The sequence below is a fragment of the Aplysia californica genome, unplaced genomic scaffold (genome assembly GCF_000002075.1).
Source record: "Aplysia californica isolate F4 #8 unplaced genomic scaffold, AplCal3.0 scaffold00308, whole genome shotgun sequence".
NCBI classification, from domain to species: domain Eukaryota; kingdom Metazoa; phylum Mollusca; class Gastropoda; order Aplysiida; family Aplysiidae; genus Aplysia; species Aplysia californica.
The window spans coordinates 44,868-57,681 of NW_004797578.1; the positions used below are offsets into that span (position 1 = coordinate 44,868).

The following is a 12,814-nucleotide window of genomic DNA, read 5'->3' on the forward strand; positions in this document are numbered from 1 at the left end:
GGTCGTATATCAGCTTATCAGCCTCTCTAGTCTGATTCACTTAAGACAAAGAAATGTTTAAAAGAGAAAGTGGTGGTGAGCCTTCTTTTTTCTTCAGCTTATAAATTCAGTCTCCCAATTTCGATTGTGGGCCTACTTTTGAATGTGAATTTAGGCCTACCTGGAACCCTTTTGTAAAGCTGGCTGGCTGAGGGACAAGCAAACCTTGATCCCACCGCTACATGGCTGATCCTCTGGACACCCCCCCCCCCTCTAAAAATTAAAAACCATTGTCCAAGACGGAAATGTTTAGGATGGAATTTTATTCTCACTACCCTACCCTTGCAGTTGCAGTCAAATTTTAATGTCTATTTTTCAAGAACCTAAGATCTAGATCTAATGTGTAAATATAAATTATGTGTTTGTCATTTTTTTGTTTTCATAGATTTTTATGCTTTTTCCCCAGCATGGTATGATGAGGGGAAAATCGGCATATTCATCCACTGGGGAGTGTTTGCTGTTCCAGGCTTTGGCAGTGAATGGTTCTGGTACAACTGGCAAGGCCAGAAACTTCTGGCTTATGTCGAGTTCATGAAAATGAACTATCGACCAGACTTCACTTACGCAGATTTTGGCCCCATGTTCAGAGCTGAATTTTACAATCCCGGACAATGGGCTGATATTTTCAAAGCTGCAGGGGCAAAGTAAGTCTTTTTTTTATCGTTGAGACCGAGCGTCTATGATGTAATTAAGATAAGATAAGATACATCTTTATTGTCCAGATCATGGCACTTTGGTTTGGTGTTCCACCACGAGTACACACACACACACACACACACACACACACAAACACACACACGTACACACGTGCACACACATGCACACACAAGTAGGCTTACAATCACATGCATAATATAAATGAGCAGCAATATAAACAATAATAATCGTAAGCTAGATACACACTCAATGTTATTTTGATGCATGCCCTGAGGTCGTAAGTACACTAAACAAGATGGTTAAGATGGAAGCATTTTGATAGATGATGGTAAAAATGACCTTCTGTACCTTTCTTTGTTACAGATCAGAAGCATGGGTCTTTTACTTCTGACTGATGTTTTTATTTGAGGGAACAAGGGATGTTTGTTGTCTAAAAAGATGGAATTAATTTTCTTAGTGCAAGCTGTTATGTACAATTCATCCAAGTAGGGGAATGAAGATGTTGAAATTTTACATGCTTTCCGTTTTAGTCGATTTAATTTTTCTTTATCTTGTTGTCTTGTGTTCCCGGCCCATCTGTTATACAAAAATTGATCATACTTTCTATGGTTGAATGGTAGAACATGGACATCAATGTTTTATCAACTTTAAAATACTTTAGCTTTCTAAATCACAACAGTACTGTGGAATTTCCTCTATGTCGTCTGCGTAAGTATTTATGACAGTCACCTGTACTAATGACCAGTTCCTACTTTCCACCTCCCCACTTGTGTTTTTTCTTCAATAATTGAGAAGTTTATCAAAAGTGTTTTCATATCTTCACTGTTTTTACAGATTGTAAAGTCTGTCCAGTCCAAAGAAAAAGGGACAAAATCCCTGAAGCATGATTTACAACCCCTTCGACACGATTTTGATAATTTAGGAGGCGGACTTTAGATGTGCCTGTCAGAGCCAACCCAGGCTGAGAGTGATGCAACATCCCAGGAGAAAGACCAAGGTGTTCGATAAAAATTTTCCTCTCCTTCAATCTAACTGAGTCTCCTGCATGCGACGGTCAAGCACCTAACTGCTACACCACAGACGCCAGTCTAATGTTTTTAAAGGATATGTGTACATTTGTAGAGCATGCTTTACTTTGCGCCGTTTAGATTCCATGAAGACTTTGACAAAATGTCTTTGATGACAACTGTTTCGTCTGTCCGCAGATATATTGTGCTGGTGACCAAGCATCACGAAGGTTTCACCAACTGGCCGTCCAAGTATTCCTTCAACTGGAATGCTGGTGACCTTGGACCGAACAGAGATCTTGTCGGTAGGCCTACATATTAGGGTCTTGTCAGCACTTTTTTCTACTCACTCTCGATAACGGAAAGTATAAAATACTGTTGACCTATAGTGCAGCCTCTCCATAACGACCTTTGATATAACGACATCCTCTGTTTAGCGACATGGTGCCCAGATCCCAGTTTTTTACTTATAATATATCTATCATTAGTAATTTTTTGTTGCCTCTCTATGACGACAACTCTCTGTTATAACGACATTTTTTCTCTGGTCCCGAGGATGTCGTTATAGAGAGGCTGCACTGTAGCTTCTTCTGCTTCTTCTATGACTGGCTTCCTCCTGAAGGCGGCAGTCTGCCGCTTACAGTCCGACATAATGTGACAACCTCTTTGGGTTTGGCCCATAGCACATCTGGTGTGGGCCAGGTATTGTCTTGCAGTAGTGGTTTGCGGTACAGGTCTCTGTGCGGGCACTCGAATAGTGTGTGTTGCATTTAAATTTGTAAGTCATCAGGGCTGACACATCTCGGGCCCTGTCGGTCATGTGGCCTAGTCCAAGACAATCACCTGTACAAAGGACCGCTTCCTGAGAACGACGCATCTGATGTGAATATACCTTTTGTCAGCTTTACTTCTCTTTTCATATTGAATTTTACTGAGAGAAATGTCGAATTTACATTTTGTATGTACACCTGCTTGTGTTTTTACCGTTCTGTACAGCCAAGAAAAATTTCACTCTAGGATAATTTAGTATTATCTTAGATCTTATCTTATCTTATCTTCCCACTTTCTCCCTTGCATTTTATTATATCATAATAACACTATTCAGCGCTGATTTGATTTGACTTTGTGTGAAATTCGTTTTTATTTGTCTCCAGGTGACCTTGCTGATGCTATACGCTCAAATACAGATATCAAATTTGGTGTTTACCATTCAATGTTTGAGTGGTTTAATCCATTGTTTTTGAAGGACCAAGCTAACGGCTTCAGGACACAGGAGTATGTCAAGGTAATTACAGGAAAACATCAGTTTTTTACAACAATGAGAGAAAATTAATAATGACCAAAAATATATGTGTATATTGAATATATAGATCAAATTTAAAAAAAAATTCTATCCATATTTTTTCTTCCCCAAAAGGACAAATAGATTTTGAGAATACTGGAATATCATGAATACTTAGGAATAGGCAATGTTGGTAATGTCCCTGGCCTCACCCACACAATGTGTGCTGTCTGTCTTACTTAATCAAGGTGTGATATATGGTGTTTGATGATCATGTGCTTAGGCAGCTGGATGTAGTCTTTCAATGTAAAAAAATGTAATTCTAGAGTATTTCTAGACCTATAGATAAAAGCATCTGCTCAAATAACTTGTCAGTCTTCATACATATTATTATTGTATTGTCTTGTAAGCCTCAGCTGTAGTTTACGTCTTGTCATTTATTGGTCAATCTAATACAATTCTTCTATCAAATAGGCTGTTTTAGTTTTAGTATCACCTCATTGTAGTAGTTCTAACCATTGTGCCATTGGAAACTATAAGGCTTAATCTGTTTTATCAGTTGGATGTGCTCAAGAAATATTTTGTTGAAATTCAATTTCTAAATGTTGAAAAATGCAAAGAAAAATTACATTTCGGTACTTGTGTTTCAAGCATGGATCAGATATTTTGTTCCTCTCTTCTGTGAAATTTTGCTTTCTAGACCGTACCTTCAAACAGCTTGCCTTCATCATGTTCCCTTTCATCGATCTTTCCTTTTGATCCTGTCCACTAGACCAAGACGTTGCCCGAGCTGTATGAGCTGGTCAACCGCTACAAGCCGGACGTGGTGTGGTCTGACGGGGAGTGGATGGCCTTGGACGAGTACTGGAACTCCCCGGAGTTCATCGCTTGGCTCTACAATGACAGGTGACCAAAGGGGGAAAGGTGGTAGCTTATTTTGTGGGATACAAAAATCGTATTAGATCAGCCAACTCACAATTCAACAAAGCATAGCTGAGTTTTATTTGTGTTTTCTGTTGTAATTTGAATTGTCCCTAGGGGAACGTAAAGTTGGCTCCCCAAAAAAGGTAAAGTTGGCTCCCCAAAAAAGCACCACAAAGACACCCTGAAGATGTTTCTGAAGGACTTCGACATAAGTCATTCAACGGAGATATTTAATGAATATTTCACTCCACTCAGGAACTGAACTAAGGTCACCCGAGTGTGACAGCGAAGCGCCTTACCGCTATACCACAGAAGCTGGTTTGTATTACTAACTAAGTTTGTTTTGTTTAGTATAGGGTTTTACGGCGCTCGCAACTGCATAGGTCATATGAGCGCGCGGGACACACCTAATACTATTTCGTTGGTAGGAAATTTTGAATTTTGCCCGGGTGGCGGCCGAAGCCTACTCTTATCGATTTTAGACCACCAAGGGATCTTTAACGTGCGCAACTTGCACACGGGCCCTCCGAGATTTTTCGCCCTTGTCCGAGAAGGCTAGGTGTAGATCTTTCCTACCAGAAGATCAGGGGTGTGGCAGAAAGACAGCAGTTAGGAGGAGCCAAGGAGTAGCAGTAGAAAGGCTGCAGAAAGAGTCAGGAGCCCAGAGGAGCGGGGCAAAGGAGGTGAGGGGGTGGGGGCAGAAAGTGGAAATGAAAGCAGACAACAGAACATTGTTAGAGATCAGGAAAGGATGTGAAAGGAGACAATTTTAGAGAAGAAAATTTTTTCGGTCGCTACCCGGAATCGAACCCGGGACCTTTGAATGAGAGGCCAACACCTTAACCTCTAGGCCACGAGAGCCCCCCTAACTAAGTTTGATGTAATAATAGTAATAATAATAATAAAAATAATATAATGATAATAATAATTGCATTTATAGAGAGCATATCCACGCTCTACAGCATGCTTATGCCTGTCACAACTTGTCGTTTTTTTAGCTCAAGGGGGCTATCCCGAAATAGGCTGTTTTGAGAAAATCGAAGGTAAAGTTTTTGGATCCTTGTTCAGTTTCTCTATAACCAAATAAATATACACACGAATGAAACCAAACTTCTTCTATTGATAGGGCAATGCCCACTTTTGGTGTAGGTCAAGATTTCTGGAAACGCCCGAAGTCTGGGTTAGCCCCCTTGTCCTTAAAAGCGACCAACTATTATTGTCATTGTCGCTTTTCTCTGTACCCTGTACTGTTGTTTGATCGTCTTTTTCTAAATTCCTTTCCCCCCTCAGCCCAGTGAAAGACACAGTGGTGGTCAACGACCGATGGGGAAACAACACACGATGCAAGCACGGAGGATTCTGGGACTGCACTGACCACTACAAGCCAGGTTTGTTACACACCTTGTTACTAGTTACAGGCCAGATACTATAGTTTGTTACACACCAGATACTGTAGTTTGTTACACACCGGATACTGTGCAACAAGTTGTCAGACTCACACTTGCATGGGGAAAATGAGTAAATACAGTCGAACTTGCCTTAGCAATCACCTCTCCATTGAGGTCACCTGTACTAACAGCCACTGTTCCGTGACACCGTTGTGTCTTTCCTACATGTTTCACCTGTCCATATCCTCAGTGTGCTTTCTGTCTGGCACACAGGTTCATAGAATTTAGCCCGCACAATGTTTTGCCGTGGAAGTAGTGTCGTTGAAAATCCTTTAGTACTCTCATAAGCTCTTTTTTAACGTAGTCTTCTTTTTCTCAATCGTATTCATATAGTCATAATTTTTCTGCTGTTAGATTATTTATTTTTACTTTCTGCAGCCTTTCTACTGCTACTCCTTGGCTCCCTCTTACCGCTGTCTTTCAGCCACTCCCCTGATCTTCTGGTAGGAAAAATCTACACTTAGCCTTCTCGGAAAAGGGCGAAAAATCTCGGAGGTCCCGTGTGCAAGTTGCGCACGTTAAAAATCCCTTGGTGGTCTAAAATCGATAAGAAGAGGCTTCGGCTGTCACACGGGCGAAATTCAAAATTTCCTACCCACTGAAAATGTTTGATGTGTCCCTCGCGCTCATATGACCTTATGCAGTTGCGAGCGCCGTAAAACACTTACCAGAAGAGGGAAAAAAAGATTGTTTTTGTGTGCTTTCTGTCTCGCACATAGCCTGATAGAATTCAGCATACAAAGTATTTTGCAATGGAAATAGGATTGCTGAAAATCTTTTTGTACTCTGATACACTATATTGTAACTTACAATCTTGCACCCACATAGCGAAATCGGCATGAGGCAGAAAAATCTTTTTGTTGTGTACAAATGTTGCTATGAATATATGAGTACATGTGTTTTCAATAGAAAGAATAGATAGACATTATGTATGAGAAAACAAATTCAGGACTTGAAAATCTGATCATGTGTTTGGCTATGTGCATGTCTGATTCACTTTGTGAGTGTTGGGTGACTTTGTAGGCCTACATGTTTCGCTATGGTCGTGGTAGACGGCAGTTTTCTTCCTCTCAATCGTTAACACTTTGCCGCCTCATCTTGCCGATTGGCAATGTTTAACACCCAGTTTCTTTGGATTTTCCCCGAAATATGATGGCAAAGTGTTGAATTAATCGGAATGTGCGTTGCATCTGTTCAGGGAAACTGGTGCCCCACAAGTGGGAGAACTGTATGACCATCGACAAATACTCGTGGGGTTATCGCCGCAACGCTCGTCTCGCTGACATCCACACCATGGAGGAACTCATTGAGCAGTTGGTCACCACCATCAGGTGAGTGTGTGGGTGTGGGTGTGTCTGTGTGTGTGTGGGTGTGGGTTATCGCCGCAACGCTCGTCTCGCTGACATCCACACCATGGAGGAACTCATTGAACAGTTGGTCACCACCATCAGGTGAGTGGGTGTGTGTGGGTGGGTGGGTGTATGTGTGTGAGTGTGTGGGTGTATGTGTGTGTGTGTGTGGGTGTGTGTGTGTGTAAGAACTCATTGAACAGTTGGGCACCACCATCAGGTGAGTGTGTGTATGTGTGTGAAAAAATTGATTGAACCTCTAGTCACCACGGTCAGGTGAGTGCTTCTGTCTTCCTCAGTATTGTTGTTTATGTCAACTTTACCATTTCTATCTGTGTGTGCTTTATGAATGTCAATGACATCATTATTACTTAATATTGCAAAGAGTGCCATCATCGAATACATAAATAATATATATATATATTATGTATGTCTACTTGACTATTTCTATCTGTGTGTATTTACTACCTAAACGCCTTCCCTTTTCCCTTGTTCCCAGCCTGGGTGGAAATCTGTTGATCAACGTGGGCCCGACGGCGTACGGGGAAATTGCTCCGATCTACGAGGAGCGGCTGAGGCAGATGGGCTCGTGGCTGGGCGTCAATGGAGAGGCCATCTACAAAACCAAGATCTGGACGTACCAGAATGACTCTGTGGCTCCAAATGTCTGGTAGGATTCAGGGTTTTCTTTTTCCTGATTAGCTGTGTTTGTTAGATGTTGTCGAAGAGTAATGGCTCGTTCATCAGTTCTGATGATGAATAATCCATCTTGTTCCTTCTGTATGTATAATTGTTCATTTTGTAGTTGGCGAGTGCTCTAGTGTGGTTTGCTCCTTCTTTCCTATCAAACATCTATCGTCCTTATCTCTCCTCCGTCTTTATTTGTGTATGTTACTCTCTTGTAACACCTCTAATCTTCTGGCGCTCATATGACCTTATGCAGTTGCGAGTGCCGTAAAACCTCTACTAAAACTTAAAAAACTTTGTTTGTTAGATATTGTCGAAAAATAATGGCTTGTTCATCAGTTCTGACGATGGCCAATCCATCTTGTTCCTTTTGTACATAGTTGTTCCTTAGGTGGTTGGCGAGTGCTCTTATGTGGTTTGCTCCTTCTTTCCTATCAAACATCTATCGTCCTTATCTCTCCTCCTTCTTTCCTATCAAACATCTATCGTCCTTATCTCTCCTCCTTCTTTTTTTGTGTATGTTACTCTCTTGTAACACCTCTGTTCTTTGGCACTTACATGACCTTATTGTGTTGCAAGTGCCGTACAACTCTTACGGAAAAAAAAAATCTCTTGTAACACATCTATTCTTCGGCACTTATATGACCTTATTGTGTTGCAAGTGCCGTAAAACTCTTACGGAAAAAAAACCTCTTGTAACACATCTATTCTTCGGCACTTATATGACCCTATTCTGTTGCAAGTACTGTAAAACTCTTATGAAAAAAGAAAAGTTCTTTCTGCCCATCTTCTTCCTTCAGTACATATTGTTCCTTATCTCCATCTGTTGCCAGGTACACCTCTGGTCAGACAAACAGCTCAGAGCCCGCCGTGTACGCCATCTTGCTAAGTTGGCCGACCAGCAACTCTCTCAGGCTAGGGAGCCCTGTGGCATCGGCCGACACCCAAGTCTCTCTGCTGGGCTACCCGGGACAGTTCCAGTTCAAACCGGTCCCCGGTGGCGGCCTGGACATCTCGATCCCATCCATCCCCACCAGCAGCATGCCCTGTGAGTGGGGCTGGGTCCTCAGACTGACCGCGCTCAAGAATCAGGAGACCAAGATTGACCCCGCGGCTTTTGCAAAGTCTGTGCAGTCGATCCGCATGAGGAAGGAAGAACCCGTGACCCCCAAGTAGACGTCTTTTGTGACAGCTCCGGTAGAGTCTGCGTAAACTGAGTGCAGTTTATTGGAAAACGGAAAGAAAAAAGAATCTTCGATTGTTTTTTTTTTTTTTTTTTTTTTTGGAGGGGGTTCTTTTTTCACTATTTGAGCTGTCTCTCTACTCTCTAAACTGAAAACCTAGCTAAACCATAGAAAATCTGGCAGTCCTGCCAGATATCAGTTTTCGTGGACTTCACTGTTGTGTTTCTGAGACTCACAATACCAGAAGTAAGCTGCAAAGTTACCTCAAGCGTTAAAGTTCTGTACATATTTCCACACTGTATAGCCTTTTCATCTTTTACTAGCACACATTTCATGCATTGAAAATGTTTCATGTCTTTCAGAATATGGTATAAGTAGGGGCCTACCTAATGCTGATTTTAGGTTCTATTTTCACCAACTTGACTTTATTAGGAATGGCTCTGCGATAGTATTTCACTGTTCAGCTACACAACTTACTATTCATTTCGCCAAGTTTTATTGAGCATTTTGTCAAAGATGTAATAATACGTCAAATGAAACTGATTCCATCATTTAGTAACTTTTGCCAGAAAGTTCAATGAGTTACGGCATTCTAGCAACAGTGTTGTCTGTTGATTTCCCAGCAGAAATACCCTACAGCAGTGCTGTGTGGATTCCGTGGCAGAAAACTCCGTCTTCGTTAATTGAGAGATAGGAAGTCCCTGAACAACAAGACATTTTCAATAGCCTGATGTCAAAATGAGCTTGAATTTGAATGTCTGCTGGAATTTATTTTACCGTAGAACTCGAGACAAATAGCTCCGTAAGCACTATTACATGTATTGGTTGTATTGTCGAAAAAAAATTATTCAAAAAGAGATTATCTCATTGTTTTTATCTGGACAGGCATGTTCTGATAACTGTAGATTCATTGTGAACTTTTGTACGCCTACAGTACAGCTATCTAAATGAAGGTTTTGTCTCATTTCCTTGGCTTTGTATATTTCAACGCTTTCTAAATGTTTATCATATTGTCTGTCTGGTTAGAAATGTTTGCAGTAGCAATTGGAGAGCCTGCCTGTTTGTCACTTCATATATAGCGAGGAACTGTCATGTTTGAAGTGTTTCAATTTGATGGCTTTCAGAAATTCAAATTCTTCAGAAATACCATAAATTTGTTACTGAAATTAAAAGTTTTACGACAGAATATGATGTCAGTCAATATGAAATTGTTAAAATGAAAAAATAATCATAATTGAAGTTATGTAATTTTAAGTTTATGGTGAGTAAATCTTTTGGTGAAACTTTTCTGTAAATTGTGTTGATCAAGGTTTTTTTTAAAAAGCTGATTTTTAAGACAAAGATCACTGTACAGTTTTTTGTTTTCTGGATTGTGGGAAGAGAAGTCCACTATGTCTGCTGTGCATAGTTTTAGAATCAGCTTCTGTGTGTTGATGAATATCGTGGCTGGCCTGAAATATTGCTGGTATTGCTGAATATTTGATGGTGTTTTGTCTCAACTCAAACTTTGTCTTGCCATCCCTGTACTGTATTTTCTAAACAAAATGTTTACCGAGTTTTTAAGTTACAGTTTTATCAATACCTCAGTGGTAATAGAGTGAATGTACTATGTGGCATTTGCTTCATGAGAGTGACGGATTATTTGTGCTCAAGTGTTTTATGCTTCTTTGGGGAAAGAAAAAAGACAGAAAGATAATAAAGTTAGTGAGCTGATTAATATGTGACCTGCAAATATTATTTGAGTTATGTATGTTTACGTATGCAGCGAGTTGGCAAAATCTGAATAAAAAATTTGTTTGCATTCCATTTTTCACTTTTAGCTTGTGTTAATGTTTTTACATGGGTGCATTGCTTGGTCAGTGGTGACTTAATTTCCTGAATGGAAGCGTTTTCGTTCTGAATGTTTTCTGAAAGAATTGTTTTATGACAGTTTTCCTCAAGCTGTCCTCACCATTGGGTCACCGATGAGTCCACATTTTACTCATTGAGCGTTTAGCTCACTGTCTGTTTTTGTGTTTTGAGGGTGATCTATCTTTTGTTTCTCCGGCGTGGGTTGTTGGAGGGTGCTAAGGTGTGGTTTGCTTCTTGTTTCCTATGAAACATCTATCGTCCTTATCACTCCTTCTTTTTTGTGTGTGTAACTCTCTTGTAACACTTCTAATCTTCGGCACTTATATGACCATATTGTGTTACAAGTGCCGTAAAACACTTACTAAAACTAAAACTAAACTAAGATCCATCTTTTGTTTCTCCGGCCTCTCAGGATAGTACAGGGAACTGATTTTGTACAGATGAAGCTTTTATTACTTTTATGTGCGGTTTTATTTTTACCCTGCCCATTTTTTTGTGTCACTTTTATGTTTAATAGTCCCAACAAAATGGGCAGCGGTTTAACTGTTAGTTTACTGTTGGTGGAAACAAACAGGAGAACTGCTGTTTACCCTCTGAGTTCTTTTTTCGTTATCTTTCCCCCCTCATTGTAATGTTGCTTCATTCTTCATTCACTATTACAATGATGAGTAAATGACTCATGCAGGCATAACGATGGACTCAGCTGGAAGTGGTCACAAGCTTCTGTATTGTAATTTTTCCCGTTGGTTTATTGTCTCTCAATGTAGACAGCTTTTTATGAGTGAGAATAACACAGCTGAGATGGACAGTTTTAGATTTTTACTGTTTATACTTATACACATAGATACACCACATATGCAAGTCCATTTGTCTTTTTCCATTTTTATATTGTGTGTATGGTGAAAAAGTAATGTATGGTTCGCCCTGTGTAAAGTAATCCCTTTGATTTAAGCTTACTGTTTGTGGGCAGAAAGGCACCCGCTGAAAAGTCACTGGATGGACAACAACAGCAACAACATAATTTAGTGAAAGGAGCCTCCACACTAGTTAAGAACTTGTCATTTCTACAGCTGGAGTGTCTCTTTTTCTACATTTAGTACAAACAACACACTTTATGGAGAACTTGCATTAAAATTCAGCTTTTGCAATTTAAAAAATTATGAACTAAAATAAACTCTGTATACATGATGTACGACATATATACTGTTTGATGTGAAAGTGGCAACAGTCCACGGTTTTATCAAATAAATGTCATTGAGTTTGGAAAAGACTGTGTTTATTGTGTTTTTTTGTTGCCTTACAAAGCAAGTGTCTTTTTCCAAGTCTCTGTCCTTATGTCCTTGATTAATAAAAACCAATCACAGTTGAGACTATTCAAGATGACCACCCATTGTTGGAGAGAACAGTTATCAGGAATCCAAGAACGTTTCCGAGTGTTCTAGGGTCTGCTAGGGTAATAATATAGATTGTAAAGTTCGTAGAGTTTGCTGTTGAGAAGGGATATTAGGTGCTATACAAATGCTGTTTATTTATCATTTGAAAACCATCCATGTTGACGTATGTTGATCACATTATTGAAAACCCTACAGTGTTTTGAGTTAGTTTTAGTAAGTTTTTACAGTGCTCGCAACTGCATAAGGTTATATGAGCGCTAAGGGGTGGGTGCCAACAGAGAAGTCCAAATGGAGAATCAGGTTTACTCTGCCCTCGTCTCTAGTTTCAACAGCACAAAGTCTGCTTCGACTATCAAGGCACCCCGGAGAAAGCAGTTCACAAGAGAGTGACAAACATACAAAAGAAATAGAGGAAAATGATGATAGTATTGATAGTAAGGATGAGGACAGACAAAGCAGCAGTTCCCCCTATGCCTACTGAAGAATCTTAATTGTGGTTGATGAGGGCGTTCAGAAAAAAAATTATACTCCCCCCTAAATTTACATTTTTGATTTTGTCTCTCAGGCTATTTATATAATATATAGATCTACCTCACATTGCAACGTGTTTAATTAGCTAAGGTAACGTCACAAAATAATGTTAGACTTTGTAATTATTGAGATCCTGACTATATTTTCAGAGTCATAATTTTATCATAGGTTGCGCTTTCAGTGAAATACATAGGCCTACTTTTTAAATGAATTATTATTAATTTTTAAAAATAAAATGTAGGACTTTCTCTATTCTACTATTCTGGCAGCCCAACAATGATCTGGCCCGTTTGTCCTTTTCTTTAAAATTAAACAATTTACAATTTACATTTTTGTCTCTCAAGCCTATTGTATACTATGAGAATCACAATTTTATTTAAAGCTTTCATTGAAATAATGTTCACTAGAAAATGTAGGCTAGTCCTACAGGACTTTTTTTCTCTAGCAGCCCAACGATGATC

The 12,814-nt window shown here is 39.8% G+C and overlaps 1 protein-coding gene across 1 annotated transcript; it reads left to right on the forward strand.

Moving 5' to 3' along the window:
- Positions 1–445: 445 nt before the first annotated feature.
- LOC101862121 (alpha-L-fucosidase) lies at positions 446–11,696 on the forward strand (the record flags this gene model as incomplete). Its single annotated transcript, XM_013084653.1, is given in 8 exon segments — positions 446–683; positions 1,902–2,008; positions 2,858–2,988; positions 3,758–3,891; positions 5,200–5,297; positions 6,556–6,688; positions 7,206–7,376; positions 8,227–11,696. Coding segments are annotated over 8 exon segments (1,355 nt in total), but the record flags the coding sequence as incomplete, so codon positions are not given.
- Positions 11,697–12,814: the final 1,118 nt, after the last annotated feature.